Genomic DNA, 23,774 nt, shown 5'->3' with positions numbered 1-23,774 from the left:
TTCTTTGACATAGTGCTGGATATGTTCCGATACAGGTTTCAGCATGGCATTGTCAGCAAGAAAAATTATTTTCCAGGCTAGGAGGAAAGCTCTTCTCTCCCTTCCCCTCATTCACAATCAGTCTCAAAACCAGAGACTTTCAACACACACACACATACACACTCAAAATCTATAAATAAAATTTATAGATTATTTAAGTAGGTGCATATATACACACACATATATACATATTTCATGGAAAAACTTCTGTGATCATAAACGGTTAATAGAAATTCAAACACATTCTGAAGCAAGAAAGCTGGAAATAGTTTCCTCCTTGGCTTACCTGCCAAGACCCAAGTTCAGGGCTGTGTTTCTCCTGCAATGCTTGATGGCATCACTCACACCTAAAACAGCCTAGGGAGTGAACTATTCCTCCCACCTCCTGCATCCCCCACTCTGCTTTAGGTGTTTGTGATTTCATCAGCTATCACAAGAGAAACACAGGACCATGAACTCAAGCCTTGGCAGGTGAAGAGATTTTCGGCTCCATTTTAGAAAGCAAGCACACACAGTCCCGGCATATGCCTGACAGACCTTCAGTAACAGCCATTTCCATGCTCTGCATCCCAGTAGCTGTGTCCAGCTGTGTGAAACTACATCAGTCAGTGGAATCACGGCTTCTCACCCCCAGTACTGTAAACAGTATACATTCCAGATAGGAGAAACAGAGCTACACAAAAGTCTTTCTCACGTGCTCCTTCTCTTTCTCTCTTTTTTTCCTTTTGGCCTTTGACAGCCAAAAATGTTTGCCATTAAAAAGGCCATCTTCGCATTTCTAAGCCATGTGAAATACTATGGTTATAAAGACTGACTATTTCATCGTAGTCATTAAGAACTAGCATCATGTATACTGCTGCTGATCACCAGGGGTTATACAGCCCTCTGCTTCATTACCCCTGCAAGATGCAAGACACAGAGCAGCAATAGCACAGCTCTCCAGCTGCACATATTCTGGAAATCCAAATGATCTTTGCATGTTACTGAGACATCTGTTGTCATGTAACTTGTCCTGGTGGCATTCAGAAGAGCCATCAAATTCTTTGGACATTATTTTTACTCTTTCTCAGTTCAAGTGCTAACGATCATGATAAATAAAGTCATGCAGTACTAGTGTGATTACTAGTGTGTTACTATTAGAGGTACGGCACCAAAAAAGCAGGGAGATGAATACAGAGAATATAGATACAGAGGAAATCTGAAAGTACTTCACACCGCAGAACAAGTGGCACTGCTTTGCACAACTACCTCCACCCCCCATCCCCCCACCCCACCCCAAATGCTTCCCTCTGGCTCAGCTGTTGTGATGTCTCCTGTCTCCCTCTTCAGTCCTTAAAGGTTTATCTGAGCTCTTTCTATCCTCTGTTTAAAGCTGTCACAGGATAGTCACTCCTAGCTTAGTACAGCTAAGATGAATGCAAAAGAGCAAGAGGCATAGCAGAGAATCTCTGTTCCACAGAAGTGCAGGGGAGTCATGCTAAACTGGCTCACATGTGAGAAGAGAAACTCTTCCAGACGGTCACAGCTGCAAATATTAGCATGCAGTGATGTTGTGGGAAGAATGGAAAACTCAGGAGATGGACACCTCATCTAACACATCCTTTCCATCTCTTTGTGCTAAAGTGGCAAAATCAGAGAAGGAGGGGCAGCGAAATTGAGGTGAGGCTGAAAAGGGAAGATAAGAAAAATGGGGCAGGGGGGTGGGTGGGAGGCAATGGCAACAGAATATCAAAGTTGGAGCAGAAAGAGAGGGAGGAGTAAACAGACAGGCACCAAAGAACAAGAAAAAGGCAAGGCACATACTAAAGAGACCCAGATTTAAATCCCATCTGTACTGAGAGAGTAGAAGTCTCGATAAATGTTACCCATCTTTGAGCCTTGGTTGCTCTGAGGGCCACTGTTGAAAAATAATGTTATAACAAAAGGATGTATGTTAGTGTTAAACAATAATTACAAGGGAGAAAAGAAAACACAAGAGAGAAATGTATCTAACAAGGCTGAAAGAGGTAAATAAAGCTGTAAAAGGGTAACTCTCTCTTCATTATAAAGTACTTAAATGTGGGTGGAAGTTATGGGACATACAACCTTACATGTGAAAGACATTGGTTGTACCTTGGCTTTGTTACAGTCTTCACCAGATAAACTTCTTAACCCTTATCTGCATCAGTTTTTCTATGCAAAAAGAGGCCATACTACTCATAGAGACATAGAAAGACTAAGTAAATGCTGCTTAAAATGCATGGAAGTCCTCCAATGGTAACAGCTGAACAAGCGCAAAGTATTAATTAAGAGATTGACAAACAGACCAATGAGAAATGAGAATCATTCTCAATTAAATAAATGCACAAATTTCACATGGAAAACATATTTTTTATTGTACTAATGGTGCATAATTGTCATCAAACTTTCACCGGGCTGCAAGACTAAACTTTTTTTTTCCATCCATATCAGAATTCGATAGACTATTTCTCTTAACTTTCTTCATCATGAATAATAGAGCATACCAACACTTTAAAGGTGTTCTTGTTAGAAAAGAAAAAAACAGTAAATCAACTGATGGCACTTGGGAAAAAAAAATAAACCATGATAGAAACTTCATGTGACTTGTGATCATAGCAGACTACATTGAACTGAAAGTATATCATCACTACAATGACCTGACACCAGTTGTCTACCTTGGAAAAGCTGATCTCCTCAGAGCTGATGTTTGTTTGTTTTCTTTTTAATATTCCTTATGTTTAAGCAATGGAGGCTGTTTGACAAGCTGTATAATTAAGTAGCCCTTGCACTTGGGCTCTGTAACAAAAGTTCAAATATCTTAAAAGGAGGCAAATGAGTACAGATTGGAAAACTGAGACTCTAGAGTCTCTAAAAGAGGTCAGACAGCAACAGAACCCATGCTTTTCTGAAATCCTCCACAGACAAGCCATTGGTGGGTAATATTTAATTTTAAGAACAGTAAAGCAATTTCCATCTGTGCATACGTTTAATATTTCACCTGCTTAGAAGGGATGAGGTACTAAGGGATTACTCAGAGAAAGAACAGAAAAGAAATTAAGAGCATTATTATTAAGGATGCTCGCCTTTCTTTCTAAGGTCTCTCCCCAAATATCTTGACCTAATCTGGGTGTAAGAATGGTGTTCATGAACAATCTGGTTCTGGTAAACTAGGATAGCAAATGAAAACAACCCATTCCACCAAGAGCAACTATATTTTACAAAATTTGAGGAATTGTCAGTCAAGTATAACATCAATACGTGTGAGCATGTGATTTGAGAATGTATCTAACAAATTTTTATTTTAAAATTTCAGAAGTGGGTTATTTAACCTGCACTATGTATTTCACAATTTGAATTAGTTTGTTTTAGTTAATGGGATGTTGTCTTTTGAGAAAATGTCTGAATTTCCTTCTGAGAGTTTATTCTTAGCTGACTTCAGTGACTGAAACAGCTGTTCTTGCTCAACAGTTGTTTTAGCCCTACAGAACCAGTGCTGCAATAGGAGGATAAACCACAGTCACTCTTGATCATCATCTGAAGAGTTAACTAAATTCATAAAGTATGGATTGTGTTGGTGATCTGTGGGCAAAGAAGCACACAAGCCCAAGTCAGCAGTGGCAGAGGATGTCATTAATTTCAGATTTTTGTCTTACTCTCAAAACTAGCAGTCTTGACAGTGAAACCACAGAGGCAGGAAATGTATCACACTCCCATTTCCAGTCTTCCCAAAGCAGAAAACGTTATCTAATGATTTTGAATTTCTGCATTGATATTGCCACGGAAAAAACCTTCATTTAGGATTAGTCCAGTGCATGAACTTTTGTCAGTGAGTCACCTTTTGGGCCAATAAGCTACCCATACTCTTCCAGCTGGCTTTAGTTTTGATTTTGGTTTTATGGATTATTTTTTTTTTTTTATTGCTCATAGCTGTGAGTGGCACCAGAGAGTCTGGCAGCCAAGACACTGCCTATGAGCTACTGACTATAATCTACTCTTTTTGAGGGAACAATGGTAAAGAGTGGGAATCCTAGGTCTAGCCCCTTTGCCTGATTCTGCCAATGTTCTGTGCCTCTGCTTCCTAGTTTGCACTGTAAAGACAATATTTATTTTCCCCTTTTGTGCTAAGGGAATACAACTATTTGATCACAAAACAGTTGAAAAAGTGTTGAGCTGTTACTCAAAACACTGAATCACTATTTGCAGAGTCAGTTTATGGCCACATGTCCTGTCATCTGCAGCTGGACCAGTGTAAAAGCTGAATGCCCCAGCTGTTCACTGCTAGTGGCATAATTGCTCTCTAGCCCCTTCCCCTCAGAATAATCAGAGTTAACTTGCATATGTTTAGCAGGAAGACTTTTCTACCCTGGCTTGTTTAGAGAGAACCTGGCTAGGGAGCGATTACACATGTATCTACACTAGCAAATGGGCAGGGTAAAGCATTATCCTGGTGGCGGAGCAGAGGAGAACAGCTGGCAAAGTTACCTCTTCACTCAGCTCAGCTGGAACCAGACCAGGGCTGGAGACTTACTCACATCTGAGCTGTTCTTTATAGCAAAAGTAACGTCACCCTATCAATAGAGCCACTAATCACATCTATTTGAGTAGCAGGTGCAGAATCTGATCCAAAACAGCTACGGTTGTTGACAGAATTATTTCTCATCATGTAGAGAGAATTGTTGTGTTGGCCCTTCCCAAAAAGAAAACCTACAGGCTCACCAACAGCTCCACACCAAATACAATAACTTAGTTCCTTGAGATAGGTACCAGATAAACAAGCCCAGAAACTGAAGTGCTCTGGATGTCCATGGAGCAGACACAGTCCAGGAAGTTTCCCTATGCAGTATGGCTTTTTTGGGGGATTACTTCTAAAGAGGAGAGAACAACTCCTCCTCCAAATTGTTAATCCTGTGAGCAATCTGGTGAGACTGCTGATCAAATTGTCACTCACTGACATGTCAAAGATAGGTATCTATTCACCAGAAACTAGGTTTATTGCACAGAGACCAGAGAAAGCTTGCCAGGTCTTAATGCCTTTCAGCCATTACTGGCAATGCTGTGACTGTGCCCAAATGCGAAAGGTGGTGTTATCACATTACCTCGGCTGGCTTCAGGGCTCCTTCACTTCTTGTGCTCCATTAATGCATCCACCCAATGCAGCAATAAATACTGCATTTTTCTCTGTCCACTGCTTTTTAATTTGCTATTTAGAAATATTATTAGTCCAAATAAGGGTATTACAAATAATCCCGGCCACCTTGCATCACTCATAAACAAATCGGAAAGGCACTGTTTCTCTTGTTTCTTGAGTGGAGCCAATGATGAGGTTTTTCTCAAAAGTTACTGAGAAAAAGTATTTTCTTTTTTCATGGGAAGAGGAGGTTTGTTATGGATCTTGAACAGAAAAGAAAATATCTGGAAATACTAAAATAATTGATTTTGAAAGGATAAATCTGCCCTAAGATCCTTTTTTGGTTTTTTCCACCTTTCAGAAAACTCCATTTAGGGAAAATGTTTAAAAGTATTTTCACATTTACATCATGATTAAGAGAAAATTCAGCACAGATTGATGTCTCAGACCTTCCCAAGGCATAAACCACCAACTTTGTACCAGGTTGTAAAATCTCTTGTATACTGGAACCTGAACCAGGGTTAAGTATTCTGGGATCTGTCACAATCATTCCGTTTTCCTGTTCTGGTACTTTTCTTAGTCCTTGCAGAAGAGACTTAGAGTACAAGGTCTGTACGTTCCAAGTAAGTTCTGTATTTCTGAGCAAGTGTTCCCAAAGCTACTAAACTTCCTTTGCCATTCATGCCTCTCCCCCCCCCCAACCGCGAGATCCATTATTTTGTCAAGTTACAAGTTAAAATTGTTATTTTTATAAGAACAGAAACAAACAAGCTAGTTTACTGGTTTATGCTTCTCTAACTATAGCATTATAGCAAATTTATACATTTTCCTAGAGATATATATTTGTGTATTTGATGTACAATGAATATGTATGAATGTATGGTAAACTTCCCAGCACTGCCTGGACTAGGTTATAACTTAGACAGGTTTGCACAGACAAGTTAAAAAAGAACTATATTTCCAGACTGAGAGTCAGATCTTTCTGAATTCACTGCATGACAGTCCACCATCAATACCATAACTGTGATATTCTGGATTGTTTATTTTGGTACTTGATACATCTAGTTTTGCTATAGGAGGCTCACAGCATTTTGTCAGAAGCTTTTTGTGTGGAAAAGCTGAGTTTACACGCCTCAGACAATTCTGTGAAGAATTCCAATTCTATAATGACAAGTTTCATGGAACAACACCTTTTGCTTGAAGGAGGCATTACCTATAATTCTGTAGGTACTTTCACTGTTCTACTGTTATTACACTTTTCCTTTCAAATTTCCCTGCATGTCTCTTTTCTCCTTTTTTATCAGATAGTTGCAGTAGAGTTACTTTTGAAACAAGACCTTTTTATTATCATAGATTGGGTTAATTTTCCTAAGATTTCTCTTCATGTATGTTTTACTAAGCAGTTTCTGCTATATACTCAACTTCCTAGCTTTAATGGAAACAAAATGCATTTTGTTTCCTGTAGAAGTTTTGGAGGCTCCATCCTTGGAGCAATTCAAAAGCCATCCAGACATGGTCCTGGGCAATAAGCTCCAGGTGGTGCTGCCTGGCGACAGGGGTTGGACAAGATGAATCCCTTCTAACCTTGACCAGTCTGTGATTCTTTGAAGTTAGAGCTAAACTAACAGGCAGGCTTGACTACACCTACATAGGTCTTCATTCATCCACCAACACAATCCACAGCTGAGCGCTAACCAAGTCAATATGTGGCAAGACTGTAACGGTTGCCCTTAACTTCCATTGGTAATTGTTTTCTATTAACTGACATAATATTCAATATATTGTTGTTGAATGTAGTAATGGTAAAATTCATGCCTTGCGGGCTACAATGTGATTGAGCTTTAGCCAGATAAACCGAACTCAGACCTGATGGTGTATTATAGGCCTTTACAGGTCACAATCTCATTCTGTATAAAACTCTTTGTAATTATATTACAATACATTCTTGCATATATGAAGATCATTCCAACAGATACTTAAAACAAAATCAATATGAGCCTGATTCTATGACCTTCCAAACAAGAAAACTACTAATTTCAGTAAGTTGTCTTGTCTGTAAGGGACACTGAATTACATTCTATACTTATAATATAATACACCTATTAATCGCATTTTGTAAACAGCAATTTTCTGATGTTATATCTTAGAAAGGATGAATTTCTTTACATGTATGCCTTTGCAAATTATATTTCTTCAGCCCTGTTGATCAGTAGCATTGAGAATCCAGGAATCTAAAATATGATGCAATATGCATACAATGCCATTACAGTACATATTTCTAATCTTCTTATTGATCTGTATCTAAATTACCTATTAAATGCAATACATATAAATACATATCCATCCATATATATAATAAAAAATCTGTAGATATCTACTGTTCAAATATAATGGGTATATACTTACATGTAAGTTTTAGACTGGTAATGGAAAAAAAATTATTCTATTGTATTTGAATATGTGTAACATTCAGCTTTTACAAAATAGATGCCTGAGAGAATCCTAAAACAATTAAAGAGCTCCATTCTTTATATAGCCTCATAAGAATAATAGGATCTCATTATTAAAGTAATAACCTTTATATTACGCTTTCTCTAGATCTGTTCTACAATTCAGAACACTTTTCTGTGAAAAAATCTGTGTATAGAGCATTTAAGAAAATATTTAAGAATGCAGAACATGAAGATTTCCATATAATTACATAAGGCTAATTTACTTCTTTCTCATGAAAGACAGTAAATTGAAGAGGAATTAAAAAATACAGTCAGAATTCCTCAGAGCAGGAATAAAGATTCCTGTATTTTCTGTATAGTGCCAAGCACGCTGTCATTGCCTAAGAAAGTAAAGAAATAAATCAGAAACTAGAATTTTTGAAGTTTTTCAGCCATGTCCACTTCAATAACTGGGTGACTTCTAGATGATGCAGAGCTCCCACAAAGTCAGTAGCAATTAACAGAACTAAGAAACATAGTATTAGATTCTTAATCAGAGATAGTCTATAAAATGTGATAACTCACTTTGGAACCCACAGATGATGAAATTCCTCAGATAAGCAACTATATGAATCCATGACCATACTCATAAAGCAAGCCTGTGCATCTTTTGTTTACTTATTTTACATTTTGTTTGCTTATCTTATCTTAACCAATCTGTATATAACATTTTATTTAAAGCCACCTTTTTGAAATGGCCTTATAAACAGGATTTTCCTGTTTATACATTATCCTGTAAGGATACTTCCCAACACAACCATGATCACAACCCCCATTTTATCTACACATTATAAGATACTTTGCTAAAGAAGGAAATAAAAGATGAAGGAGCTGGTGACTTGGATCTTAGTTTCTTAAGTCAAACAGTAGCCCTTGAAAACCTGCCAGTTGCCTTTGACCAAATCAGGCATGCAGCTAGCTAACCTCAGTATTTGCAGTATTTAAGGTATTTCCTACAATAAGGGTAAGCAAGTACAAATAAATACTAACGGTACGAAGGAACGCGCATATTTTTAGCTTAGGAAAAATCAAGTATTTTATTTTGCCAACACCATCATTAGTCTTCAACATGCCACACTAAATTTACTCCACATCCTTCTACCTCTTTGGGTGCATGGTCACTGGTTAACTGGGTTTGGAAACATACTTTGCTTTATTTCCTACCTGAAGGATGTAGCCTCGAACGTAGTCTCGAAGTGTCCAGCCTAAGCCATGTAGAATATGCAACACCTCCTCTTGCTTCAGTACACTGAAGAGTCGGTCAAGTAGTATCTTCAGCCTCACAGGCACAGCCTGAGTACCGTAAAGCATCAGACTGCTGATGTCAAACACAACATTGGACTGCACAATCTCCACTTGGGTTGGGTGGTAGAGGTGCTGAGTACTAAGCTTGTCCAAGGCTGAAACAAAAGGAATTAAGTATAAGAGAAGAGCTAAAAGAAAAGACAAGAAAACTATCCCAAGGGATTATCTAAACATAATGAATTTGGCAGATGCACTTATTCTCCAGAGGAGTATCACATGGATGATTCACAGACTCATAGAATCGTAGAATGGTTTGCATTGGAAGGGACCTTTAAATGTCATCTCATTCAGCCCCCCTGCAATAAGCAGGGCTATCTTCAACTAGATCAGGTTGCTCAGAGCCCCATGCAACCTAACCTTGAATGTTGCCTGGAATGGGGCAGCTACCACCTCTCTAGGCAACTTATTCCAGTGTTTCAACACCCTCATCGTAAAAAAACTTCTTCCTTATATCTCATTTAATACAACCCTCTTTTAGTTTAAAACCATTACTCCTTGTCCTGTTGCTACAAAAAAAGTCTGTCCCCGTCTTTCTTATAAGCCCCTTTAAGTACTGAAAGGCTCTCTCCCAGACCTTTCTCCTCTCCAGGCTGAGAAACCCCAACTCTCTCAGCTGGTCCTCATAATAGAGGTGTTCCAGCCCTCTGATCATTTTTGTGGCCCTCCTCCAGACTCACTCCCAACAGGTCCATGTCTTTCCTGTGCTGAGGACTCCAGAGCTGGATGCAGTACTCCATGTGGGGTCTCACCTCTCATAGCAGAGGGTGAAAACCATCTCCCTCGACCTTTTGGCCATGCTACTTTTTTTGCAGCACAGAATACAGTTGGCTTTGTAGGCTGTGAACACACATTGTCAGCTCAAGTCCAGCTTTTCATCCACCAGTGTCCCCAAGTCCTTCTCCGCAGGGCTGCTCTCGATTCCTTCATCTCCCAGCCTGTATTGATACTGTGGGTTGCCCTGACCCAGGTGCAGGACCTTGCACTTGGCCTTGTGGAATCTCATAATGTTCACATGGGCCCATCCCTCTGGATGGCATCCTGTCCCTCAGGCATGTTGACTGCACCACTCAGCTTGGTGTCATCGGCAACCTGCTAAGGGTGTGCTCAGTCCCACTGTCTACGTCATTGACGAAGATACTAAACTGCACTGGTCCCAGTACTGAACCCTGAGAAACACCACTTGTCATCGAGCGACTCTTTTTCACAGATGCAGGCCAAAACAGGCCTAGTTTCCAAAGGTTACAATTAACTGTGATTCCTACAGCAGAAGGGTGCTCAGCTGAGCCCCAGAGACTACAATATTCATAAAGAAATTACAGAAAATTTATGATTAACTGGTGACCAAAACTGAAGGTAAGCAAAATTGATTTGGACTCTTAAAGGTTTGAGATTTAACCTCTAGGGGGAAAAAACCAAACAGATACACTCTGAACTCCAGCCTTTTAAAAACATTAAAACTTATTCCCCTGATTTACCATAAATTCTGTCAAGAATTCTCTGCTACTTGAGCAGGTTAGTTCATTTTACCCTTCTGTGTGAATTCCATGTTATTCACTGTGATGTGAATAGAGATGAGGGGAGGGGAGGTTTGCAGAATGAAGGTAACTTTTATCCCCTTGTGAAGTTAAATATGATGGAATTGCACATGACATCACACACTTTACTGAGTATCAATGTTTAAATTTAATTTTCTTTCCATTTTATGGACTATGTTGCAGCACCTAAGCTTCTCACTGATTTTTTAAAACAAAACTTTCTGAGCATTTAAAATAATTTTATAGGGACTTCTCCTCTACTTTGGTTTCTTCGTGGGTTATGGTCACTGGAGAGTTCATGTACTCTTGATAAATTGCTTTCTTACATCCAGAGCGCAAAGGCCCTTATCATTTACTCGCTGGCTTCATTCAACACATTTACTCCAAGGAATACTTTGTCAAAGAGTTCTGGTTTCCTCATACTTCACTTCTTGCAACTGATTTGTCTGATCTTTCCTATTCTAGTGATTAAGTCAACTTTGAATAAATAGCTTTAAATATTAATTTAACATTCAAAAAAGATAAGGAATTGGCAAGCCTAGGGACTGCAGTCCTATGTCTCTCCACAGGACATTTATACTGCAGAATGTGAAGGGTGCAATTTTTCTTCTAAAAGCTCTTCTTCCAAAGAACTTCAGCTATATAGGCTTCATCATGTGGGACTGAATGTGAGACTTTTTTATTTACAAGGTCTAATGAATGGGATTTGCTTAAAGATGAACCAGGTCAAGTACTCCCCACACACACACTTCCCCCTTCCCCCCGCCCCCCCCCCCTTTATGTATGGTATTTTTGTAACATGGTTATTTTGCTACTACCATAACAGATGTGTCATCAAAGTACTCAGGTGGAAAGGCCAGAAAACTGATTTTGTTAGTGTGCAGGTTGTGCTGCATATATATGTGTACCTGGGGGGGCAGACCAACCATTTGGAAGAAGTAAAATAAAATAAAATGCTAATATTAAAAAAAAAAAAACCCTACTAATACTTGCCATAAGAATGCTGTAAATAATATTAGTGTTAACAGATGTAACACCTTCTACCAGACAAAATAATTAAGTAGATCTGGATCATTTTGAGCTTTCCACCTTCAGTCTTGCAGAATGAGATAGGGTCCGAAGAAGTTAACTGCCTTCTCCAAGTCCATACAAATTCAGACTGGATTCAAGACATGAATGAATGTTTTCTGAATACTCAATGCTTTTTAATCACTGTATCATACTGTACTGCTCATACATCTTAATATTTGTCTTTGTTTCTCTTTACTTAAGAGTAAAACCTATGCCTGCAGTGACGAAAAGCAAGTTCTTCCAGCTAAAGAAGACTTGGCTTGCTGAAGATTTTAAGGTCATGATTCTACTTTGGCCCAAGACAGAATGACTGTAAGATGTTTTTATCTAAAGACTATTGAATGAGTTATAAAACTACTAACTAGAATGAGATGACAAAACTCTGTGGACATTTACCCGGCTTCATGTAATTTGACCACTCTGAGGAGAATAGCTTTGGAAAGGCCTAGCTGAAACAGAAGTGAAAACAAGAAATACTAAAAAGGTCCTTTTAAATTGCTAAACACACTCTTTGACCAATGGACAGAAATTTTCACAAGCTATCCTGTACTATTCCATTTCTCCGCAACATTTGTTTCAAGTAAAATTATCTATACACGACCACTTCTCAAAACACACACACACACAAATAAGAATTAGTCTGCTGCTGAATTAACATTTCAAGTGACAGTGAAATTATCTCCAATTTTGATTTGTGGTCTTATTCTGCACATTATGTAATAAACAAATAAGCAGTGAATTTCATCCTTTTGAAGTACAAGTCAGGATACGCACAGAAATGTGTAACTTACAACACAACAAAGCATGCATTTTTGCATGGGTGTGTAAGAACATTTGCAAACTGAAGACAGACCTCATGATACCAAAAAAAAAAAAAAAAAAAAAAAAAAAAAGTTCTACATTAAGAGAAAGGAAATGCACTTGCACCCATATGAGAAATAATAGCATGGAAACATCTGACATTCTATCAGATCATCGATTATTGAACCCCCTTGCACTTGGCAGGAGGATGAAACTTTTCACTATTTGTAATTTAATCTTTTTTCTTTAAAAGAGATTGCTAAAGGAAACAGTTGACAGAAGTTGCTTTCTGTAGTACTTCTAATTTCTCCTCTGGTATCATTAGTGAACTAATGCCAGTGTTTTAGGTGGATTCAAGAAGCCATTTATGTTGTTAGACACATACTTTTTCAAATAAGAGATAAAAGAAGGACTTGAGTGTCACTGTTGGGTTTTCTGTAAGGACAAGAGTACTAACTTTAGCCTTCTTGCCAAATCTCACAAAAAATTCCTGAATTGCCCATCTGATTTCATGTGAATAATGCATTCCTCACATTTCTGTGCTAAACTATTGGTTCAATTCCTATATGCTAATGAACAATGCTGTTTCTCAGGTGAATACATTCAACAGTATCTGCAGCAGTGTATGATTTCACAAGTGCCTAGAAGACTTCAAGATGAAACATGCTATATAAAAGAATGAGTTTTATCATACCAGCAAAATGACATAAACAGATGTGTCCTTATTAAGATATCAGTGACTGAATATCATAAGCCATGCATTAAAAGTCGCTTCCTGGTGCAGCATGAGGTATTATTCACGCTTCTTTCAGTGCACTCAAAAGTTCACCCAGAAAAGTCTTAACATGTTTGTGACTTTTTGGTTGTAACCTGCACAATCTTTTCTGAAAACATGACTATGTTGGTTTCCACTAAGTGCTTAAACTAAGAAGGTTACCTTTTAATAGCATATTCAATTCTTAGGACTGCCCTGATAGCCTGATATTCTTTACTTCAGTGTGAGTGAAAAGCTGTTCACTGACAGAGGAAGAAGAGATCTAACGAATCTTAAAATCATATACTTACTGAGGAATTTTGTGGAACATCCTAAAAAGGTCCTTGTGTTTTACTACAACAGCATACAGCTAAGTAATATTTCCATGGTAAATTCTAAATTTCAAGTACTTCTTTCAGGAATTTTAACTTTCGTAAAAGGGGGGCAAAAAAGGATGACAAAGTAGTAGAAGACGTTAAAGAAGATTGTCTTCAACACCCAAAATGACTGATTGGATAATTAGTACATGAAATACGAAATTTTCAGCACTGGTTTTCTTATCTAACTCTGAAATTAGCAAAGATAGAAGTAGAAAGAAAATCTTTCATTTCATCTATACTGTGGCCATTTCATAGGTCCCCACGGACCTTAGACCCCTTCATTCCCAATGTGCAGTAGGCAAGGTAAACCAAAGCAAAAGCCATGCTTTTTTTTTAAAGAAAAGCATTCCATTTTTGTTGAGCAAAAGAAATAGAAGTATGCAGCGATTAATTTTGTATTTTAGAGGTCTCATTTTTTTTTAATATTTACAATGAAAGCATGACATTTTGCCTTTACTGAATATAAAAGAATCTAAAATATCTTAGTTTTCAATGTAATTGGGTTTGTAACAACACATACCTCTTGCCAATTTCCTGGTCCTAGATAAGTATTTAGGTATCATAGAGAGGGATGAAAAGGTCTAGTGAAACCCTTTCTCTCAGCTGATTTGCCTGGCTGTGTATCTCAGAACACCACAAAGAAGTCCATAGGTTGGAATGTACAGGTCATTATGGAACTCCTTCCATTTCAGTTTTACATTTGGGCTCTGCAATAGTCCCACTCCAGATTTTCTTGCATGCTCTCTAGCCAGTTCTCTAACTTACCAAAAAGGTATACAGTTGGAGTACATACACACACAGACACATGACAATATAGAATTTTATAAATGTCATCATCTTTTAGGTTTGTTCAAGGGTCAACAGGAAAATGGAGGGAGGGGGGGGGGGGGGGGGGGGGGGGGGGGGGGGCGGGGAAGGTAGTCTGTGTCCAAACAGTAACAAAAACAACAAAGAGCTTTCCAGAGATATTTTTTTTAAAATCTAAATAACAAGGCCACTTTCTGCAGCAAGAGAAACTGAAATTGGCAGACAGATCAAATATAAAATACCAACTTAAAAGGATTCCATAACACTTCTGCAACAACTGCCTGTCAAGTATGGTAAAGCAGATACAGTATTATTAATGGCAATGTGGAGCACTGTAGTTTGCTGTTGATTGTAGTAGTGAATATACACAGCTTCACATTTTTGGAGTTCAAGATTTTCTTTTTTTTCCATTAATGACAGAAAAAGAAGTAACAAATCCTTTCAAGAATAGAAAGTAGCTTATGAACGACTAAAATGCTGCAGGGACAGACAAACTACTGCAGTCATAAGAGGTGGTCTAAGCTAGCCTTCCTCAGGATGGAGATTTATTACCACCTGTAACATGGTGCCATTTTGTAGGTGGAAAAAATTGCTCCTCAAAAATATTATGCTTAGAAGATGACTAAGGACAAGAAAACTTGCCAGTGTCCACTGAATGGCTCAAATATTTTTATGGTGTAGGAAATTACTCCATTCACCCCTGGAACAAGGGCAGAGAGCATGGGACATTAACATTTATATGGGTGGGTGAACATCCTGAAGCGGTCTGGGTATAAATTCCAGCTACAACATGGGATCCTTTGGTGATCTCCATTTCAGTTCTGTCTTCACCCCTTTCACAATTTAATCCAGATAGAAATGTTCTCTAAGACATTGTAGATTTCAAAAGATTACAGAAGGCGAGTAAGTAAAGCATATTCTGATTCACAGGCGAAACCAACTTTTCCTTGTGCTTTTTACTGTATTTAAAAGTTAATAATGGAAACCATTTGCCAAATGCATTTAGTCTCTGACAGAGGGACACATATGTGATCTTCTAATTTACAGCTTGCATGTACAGATGTTCACACTTAGTAAAAGGATTCTTAATAGCATTTTAAAATTAAACATGTGTTGATAATAGGTGTTTCAACCCCAAACAACACAGCAACTAAACTGATAAATGTCTTCATGCCTCGCCATGCCTCATGCTCTTAACAACATTTTTATAACAGATCAAAAAAAAAAACCCCAGCACTTCAGTTGCATGTACACAAAATAAATGTTATTAAAAAAAGTCTGAATGAAAACTTTCATTAATTTTTCTGTCTATGATCTTACTCCAAGTTGAAACATTTAGATTGCTACTAGGTTTATGTAGCCGAAAGCAGAACCACAGTTTGTTCACAGACGTTGCTTGCTGTCTGCAATTTTTTTTATCCCTTTGCAAAACTTTGAACCCCATCCAGCTTTGACACACTGCCTCTTCAGTTAATAACTATCAAGTTTCCCCTTGTCTCCTGTCTACTTTTCTTTGAGGCAATTGCGCACTCAGCACCCTGAGATAATAACACGCATCTATAAGATAAAAGCAATGGCATTAATGTAATTGTCTGCCTTTCTCTCTTTAGTCTAATCTTTTTTTTCCTTCAGTTTTGACTGCCTCTGTGACACCTGTTTTTGTCTCCTCTGATCCTACGACAGGTTTTCCGCTGACAAGGTTTTTGCCTGACAGAGATTCTGCCAGACAAGAACATAATAAAATATGAAGAACTGCTTGTCAGAGTTTCTGCCAATGCTCACATGAAATAGGGGGAAAAAAATATCCTGACTTTTCTTTTTAAAGGGGCCCTGTGCTGGTCGCTTTTGGCCTGTCAGGAAAACAGGAAAAAAATTGGCCTTCCTGGCCAATTCCTGCAAGCCAAACAGGTGTTTTCTTTTATTTTTTCTTTCTATACAAAAAAAACCCCTTTTACTTCGATAGTAGAAAACATGATTGCAGATTAAAAAAAAGAACAAAAAACAACCCCAAAAGGCTTTCTCCTAAAAAAGAAGGTTAGACCTGACTTTGGGTAGTGGTACCTCATGAGCATGTGTTTAATTCAGAACTGACCCCATAAATAAATAAATAAACAAACAAACAAACAGGTTTTTTCTTCCTCCTCCTTGTGGATAACTAAAGTGTTCAAAGGGACAAGCTGTAAAGGATCTTTGTTCCTACTTCTCAGGAAAACATCTGGGCTACTACACACTTCCTGCATGGACATGCTGCATTAATGAAGCCACCTGACTATGGGGACCATGGTATGAAGATGAGACAGAGCCTCTTTTCTATGGGATTTGGGCCTTGCAGTCCTCCTCTGTCAGTGGGTGCATTTGTGCCTAAGTAAGGGATGACTTCAGCCCTGATGGAGACAGACATTATATCAATCACGTATGTGAGCGTCTGAACACACAGCTGCTTTTGTGTGTGTTGCCATCATCTGTCACCTTTGCTAAAGACAGCAGCTATTGATCAGTCCCTAGTGTCATGAGCCTGAGTTCACCGACTGGTCTTCACTGCACTGACCACCTTCTCCAGAGACCCCTCCCCTACATTCTCAGTCCATGCCAGTCCATCTCAGTCCCTACTGAAGCTCAGGCCTGGAGCTTCATTCCCTATCTAAGGTACATTGTAGGTGTGCCCGTCTGTAGTCCTGTCTTCCAGATGACCGTCAGACCCATGTTACAGCCTGGTCCTCAGCTCTGTCTCTGGCCCCCACTTCTTTTGTTCCTGATTGGAGCCCCTGGATGGACCCCTGACCTGGCTCATTCCCTTGTCATGCCTGAGGTTGTCAATGGACCCAGTTACTAGCACCTGGTTCTGTCTGCCCCGATCAGACCTCAAGGAACTGTGCCCACGGTACAGGCACGGCTAGTGCTGGAGTTGCGCTTGACTGCTGGCTCAGACTTCTTTGCTAGGCAGCTCCACTTTTGCCGCTCCTTGAAACAGAGATAGATGGTGTCATTGCTGAAACATAAAAGTTACAGTGGAAGCCACTAAATTAACATATCTTTTTCTATTACCTAGTCATTCATCCTCAGTCTTTCCTATCTCTTGTCTCCAAAGCCACATGCCTCCTTCCTATCAGCCATTAACACCTTCTCAAAAATATTTTCTCCCTTAATAATGGTGAGATAGGAGTTAATATGTGTCTTAATGGTCCTAATACCATCTGGTTGACACACTATACAGAGTGAGACAGAAGCACATTTGGGAGTCCTGAATTGTGGTCTGGATCTGGAGGATTTCCATCTTAATCCAAATGCACCTTGAATTTCACTGTGATCCACAGTTTCACAGGTTGGAAGGGATTTCTGTAGACTGATGTAGCCTTCTACTGAAAGCAGGACCTCAGATTAGGTTATCTCTGGCCCTGTGAAGCTGAGTCTTTGATATTTATAGTGGGGGAAATTCCACCACTTCTCTAGGCATCCTATCTTTTATGCAGCTTTGAAAACTAATGAAAATACAGCAGGCACTGCCCACCTGTTAACATCATTCTGTTTGGATGGAGTACTGCATTGTAGAGGCATTTCACAAAGGCAAGTTTCAGTCTGGGGTATAACTCTGGTTCAAGAACTATGCTCTCCCACATTTGCTAAATCAACTCACTTTTCCCAGGAAAGCCTGCTGACTTAGAGCTGTTGACAGCTGAAGATGTTCAGACCCTGCGAAGACTGGTTCATACAGCTAGTTGTACCATTCATAAAGATCAATTTTTCCAACCCCAGTTCATGTACTGTGACAATTTCACAAAGCTCTTGTTAAATATACTTCAGAAAAAATGACTGTAATCAATTAGAATATAATTAGAGATGTCTTTGAGACTCATGTTATACATTTCTTGTATTATCTTTTCTATTTCTAAAATCCAGATGGAAATGGTATAATAAAGTAGCACTATTGTCTGCTAAATTAATCTGGGGCAAGTTTCCTCATAATGCTACAGCTCAAATTTAAATTCTTCCTATTCTTCCTAGTAGGTATAAAAAAAAAAAAAAAAATGAGAGAGAGAAAGAAAAAAAGAAAAGTTTTTCCATTGAATTTCACATTTGCAAAACAGAAAGCAGAGGTAAATCTACCCATGGTATTAGCATTACTTTGTAACATCTGAAAGCAGTATGATTTTTTTATTCTTGCAGTCAAATCCCGTTTTAACCTTACGAAGCTATATGGAATGGAGCGGTAGGGTTTGTTTCATTTAGAGCTCTTTCAATTTGTGTTCTGCTTAACCTAGTGAACTCTAGTTAATTAAGATGTTCCTATAAACAATTAAGCTTCTTGTAGGATCGTTAAGAAGATATAAAAATTTATGATGTAATAAAGTGTAATAAAATGATAAAGTGGTTAGCACATCACAGCAATTTATGTGCAGCAGCATAGGTGTTAAAAGAGACAAGTAAGCAGGTACTGTCACCTAAACAGCCTGGAGAATTGTGGATGAATGTTGCAGAAGTCCATCATGGCTGCCCCAGAAACACGTTGGTAATTTGCACTCTCAGGTCCCATAGAATTTATCCTGCTCATCTGGGAATCAAGCAGCAAGCACAGTTTTGCTCCTGCCTGAAGCTTTGCCATGTAGTGAACTTCTCAGCACCACACTTAAGGGGGCAAGATCAAGTAGTTTCACTACTACCTTACAAAAAACCAGCCTCTACTATGTCTGGGAAGAGGAATTCCAAGTGCTAATTAAAAAATCATTGGTTTTATTGCTTTTGCACATAGCAAGTCTATTTTTTTCCTTACTGGATTGTCTCCTTAAAAAGAGAGGGTAAGACATAATTTTCGAAGACATCTCCTAAGATTTTATCCTATGGTATTGAGTGGTCTACATGGGACGATGCCTTCTCTGTAAAATGTAAATTCAGTAATGATGGGCACCAAACAACATCATCCGCTTTTGAAATACCTTTATTCTAAACCTCTCTGGGCATTTTATAGTTAGTCAAGGGAGATCATAGCTATAAAAGTGGCCTTAGATGTATTTCAGAGTTGCCAATGAGTATCTGGTGGTATTAATCCCAGTTCTGGAGAGTATGAAGTGCAATTAGTAAATCAGAATTTTTTTTCAGGCAGTAAAATGTTCACAATGAGAAAAGGCTTCACTGAGATGTTAATATAGCCCAGCACAGCAGAAAAGGGCACTTCAGAAAGGGTCACAGCCTGTTTAGGGCTTACCAGGCACTGGAGCAGCCCTTAGCTGACTCCTTAATGTCTGGTCAGGGATAATCTCACCTGACCACATCCAAGGACACTGGCATATTCAAACCCAGGGCTGTGAGCCACTAAAGCTGGGGACAGGGAGAACGGTCTAACCTCTTCCTGATTGCCTTAAAATGTCCTGGGGGTGGCCAGGAAGGAAAAAATAGAAATTTAATGTGAATGGACCCCCAGGGAAATCCAAGGAGGTGTGAGTGTGAACATATGTAAATTAGAGCCTGTGGTTTATCCCCAGGGAAAACCTTACTTAGCACCTGAGGATGTCAAATTTGCATGAGGACTAAACCCTTGACCATATGGTAATGTATGTACCATCTGAATACAAGGATGGAAAAGGAAGGCTTTTTATTTGATCTTGGGGCAACTAAGCATTATTTCCTTTCTGTCACTTGTGTCTTATAAACCTTTAAACCAGTATTATTTGTCTTGGATGCCCTAATACTTGGATATTCTCATTTGCTTTTACCTCAGCTTGACTTGCATTAACGATGATCTCAGAGTAACACAAAGCAAACAGTACATCACATCATTCCTACCAGTGTGGCAGGCTTTAAACCGAAATACTGGGTTAGAGTACCCACAAGATAACATAGTGCATCCTCGCTGTGCTGCATTGGCCACTTTGGGAATTGCTGCTGAAGGGAAGCAAAAAGGAATGGAATAGGCATAAGGGGAGGCTTAAAAAAATGTTTACCAGCAATGAATGTTAATCAGGCAGGGCTCCTGGAAGCAACTGAGTAATGAAAATATGCCTTAGCCTTCAGGGTCAAAATGAAGTTACAATAGATGGATTAAAAATACTTTGTCAGTAAAAAACAAGAAAAGCCAGACTAGATGTAAAAACAGTTTTACTTTAAAAGTCATGAAGAACTAGCCTTGTTATCAATGAATTGTAGATAATTACTTTGCTAAAAATCTCTATGTAACTAAAAAAAGAATCATATCTATGACGTTCTCAAGTAATTTGAAAGCATTTAAAAAATAAATAAACTGAATTAAAGGAAACAGGTATGTTCAGTATGCTAAAATTCTATTTTTTTATATCCTAAGGAACAATACAAAAATAAATTAATTAATTTGGGGGTTTTTACTATTATTATAGTAACCTATAACAATAGGATTAAATTTCTTCTCTCAGTTTTTAGTATTTATTCTCTACTATCTGTTTTAAAGTAAAAAACAACATGGCAGTTCTGCCAGCTTTTAGAGAAACACTGAGATCTGTGACATGTTTTCATTTTCTGTTGTTTTGTTTTATTTTGTTAGAAATTATCTTTGACTTTGCAAACCTGAATTTCTTTCACTTAATAGCTTTGGACTGAGACAAATATAGGAACCCTGCTGATTTTATTTCAACATAGCACTCCTCTTCCTTCCTGCCTCATTCCTGTGCAGCTCACATTTAAAATTCAAACCTTCTTCCTGGACCAAGCCCTTCCAGCAAATCCAGGGTAAGGGAAAGATGCAATTTCTAAAATTTCCACAGCACCTTCTGTTTCTTTTCTTTATTTATTTACACCTATCTTCCTTTTGTTCTCACTGCATGATTCTTTTACCTGAAGATTTCATGAACTACCATACAGAAATTCAGAAAACTGAACCGTTCTGAATGGAGAAGTCACAGTCATATCATGCATCTGACTTAATGATGGAGAATTCTCCATTTTCTAGTGGAGGTTGTTGTTTTCATTGTTAGTTTCATAGCAAGCTAGTACATGCATTGTATAAATACTGGCAGAAGAAAAATTCCTTCGCAAGGTGAAACTGTAACCCACATGGCATGTCTTTGAGCATGAGTACTTACTGGATGACAGCTTTTAAACTGGAAAAGAAAAATGGGTTTGCCCTATGTGCCAAAATCTACTAGTTAATGTTGTTTTCATTAAAACTGAAAGGAACTTAATCTCAAAGTTACTAGAGAAAAAGCCTGGCTAAGTCTTGGACTGGAGATGAGGCTGTATGTGGCCTCACTGTACGTCAGAGAGGTACTAAAGCCTCTGCGAATAAATATCTCAGCCCTGAGCTGCACTGATTGGCATGATGCAGATGAAAAGACATCAAAGACCACTAGAGGAATCAGCTTCCTCTGAGAGAAAAAAAAGGAGGAACACAGCAAAAATGTTCACAGGATACTTAATTTCCTACAGTAGATAGAACAGTGTGAAATTCAGCTAGTCTAAGAATGCACGTGGTATACCAAAAACATCTGGAAAAGATGCTGTTGCCTGATAGAGCTTTACCAGTGATCAGATTGAGGGCAAGACAGAGAACTAGTATTTTTGATTTTCTGACTCTCTTTGAAACATGGTGACAATGACTTCAAACTTAGTCCTATTATTATACTGTGCATTTTTAAAATCTCCGCAAAGTCTGAGATACTGAAACTAAAATAAATAAAATGAATGTCATAAATACTAGCTTTAGTCTACTATGACATACATCACCTTGGCACAACTTTTTATAGCAAACCAGTTATGAGACAGGGTAGGCTGTATTTCCCATTGATACTGCACTGGGTCTTTTGCTCTGTTGGACTAGGTATAATAGGAGCATTTCTGCTAGCAGTATGGTAGTTGTTATTCTGACATGAATGACAAGCATACAAAGCAAAATGCAGTCAATGAAATAATCTTTTTACTGCAGACTTGCTTGATTTCTTTCCTCATAGGCTAAGATACTTCTCCTAGGGGAAGTGGGTGGCAAATATTTCTAATAAAGTTTGAGTAAGCGATTTTTGTGCTAAAGCTAGTAAAATGTCATGACTATCTTCATAGTATAGTATGTGACTTTTAAGACAACAAAAATAGCAGAAGAAACCAATTCAAGAACTCAAGGAATTCTTAATTTTGTGTAGTCATCTTACTCCTATTTTATTTAAAAGCCACAAAATGTCGTAATTCTCCTTTAAAAATTAGACCATTAAAATTTTAATAAGATTGTATTTTTCACCATATGGACTATACAAAGTATCTTAACCATAAAAAAAAATAGAAGGAAAAACATCTAACTGCTATCTGATTGCATGCTTGAGGCCTAGGAAATGGCTTATCCAATTTAAACCATTTATTTTTGTTTTAAAAAATAAATTCCCACCAAAGCTGACAATACAAAAGCCAGACTTCAGCTGCAAACAAATTGAAACAGTCTAGTTACCCAAATCCCTTAAAATAGCCAGAGATTCACACCAGCAATAACCCATTCTCCATTATGCACAGCAGTACTAGAGAGCGCTGGTATGGTCTACACAGCTTTTGGCTTCACCCTTAAAAACACTGATGGCAGGACTACCACTGCAGCACAGGGGTGCAGGGTCAAAACTTGATAAGCTGCGCTTTTGCCAACAAAAGCATTATCTTGCCACAGAAGAACTTCTCTGATCAATCTGTTCATATATTGACAATCCTACTTTGGCAACTCCAGACAGAAGAAACTGAACTTGTAGGAAACCTTTCCTTCCAAGCAATGTGTGCAGCCCATTTTAGGAGAGCAGAGAAAAAAATGAGAAATAATGGAAGCAGAAAAAACAGAAAATAGGCCAGCATTTGCTAAATGCAGTAATACTGTGGTGGCTGAATGCCCTTTCCTCCTCACTCCAAGAATTCAAACATTTTAAATGGCTGTTATTAACATGAATTAACTCTGTACAGATTAGTCAAATACAGCATGAGAAGACTGCAGTTCTAAGCTATTTTTGATCTGTTCAGTTAATTATGATTCTAGGTTATCAGAACTGAGTAAGCACTGTACTTCCTGTTGGAAACACCTATTCTTTGATAATTACATTCAGTAAAGCACTACATCATGTGTCAAGTAGCTGAGTTGAAATTCATTAATAAAAATCAGAAGGAAACCCTTTAATTAAAGCAGCAGAAAATACTATTTGCATTCAAGGAACAATTTCTAAAAGTACCGTGGTAACGGTTTAAAGAAAATCACTTCTGAACAGCAACCTGATTCAGTCATTTTGAAATCCAGGTGCTATAGTGCAATGAATTGATCTGTCTCCTGAATGCTGCCGTCAAAATCCTGGAACATATCTAAGATCAAGAATTGAAGCAGATGCATCATAGTCTCCAGGAAGTAATTTATAAGGCTATGCTTTAAGTATGTATATGAAACATATATCTGACTTGTCTTGCCTTGCCATAAAATGTAAATACGCCAGATGAATGTACACGAAGTGTACTAAAAAAATAAAAAAAAAATAAATCAGAGCATTC

General features: G+C 38.2%; 1 protein-coding gene across 1 annotated transcript in view; it reads right to left on the bottom strand.

Moving 5' to 3' along the window:
- The window catches only part of BNC2 (basonuclin 2), a 232,645-nt gene that overhangs the window by 89,215 nt on the left and 119,656 nt on the right, over positions 1–23,774 (bottom strand). Inside the window, exon 3 of the mRNA XM_040579928.1 lies at positions 8,824–9,059. Within this exon, the coding sequence (XP_040435862.1) occupies positions 8,824–9,059 (236 nt within the window). The remainder of the gene's footprint in view (positions 1–8,823; positions 9,060–23,774) is intronic.

This window comes from Falco naumanni, chromosome Z (genome assembly GCF_017639655.2).
Source record: "Falco naumanni isolate bFalNau1 chromosome Z, bFalNau1.pat, whole genome shotgun sequence".
Lineage (NCBI taxonomy): Eukaryota > Metazoa > Chordata > Aves > Falconiformes > Falconidae > Falco > Falco naumanni.
The sequence above is the reverse complement of the archived record's forward strand: the minus strand, read 5'-3'. Positions and strand labels throughout refer to the sequence as shown.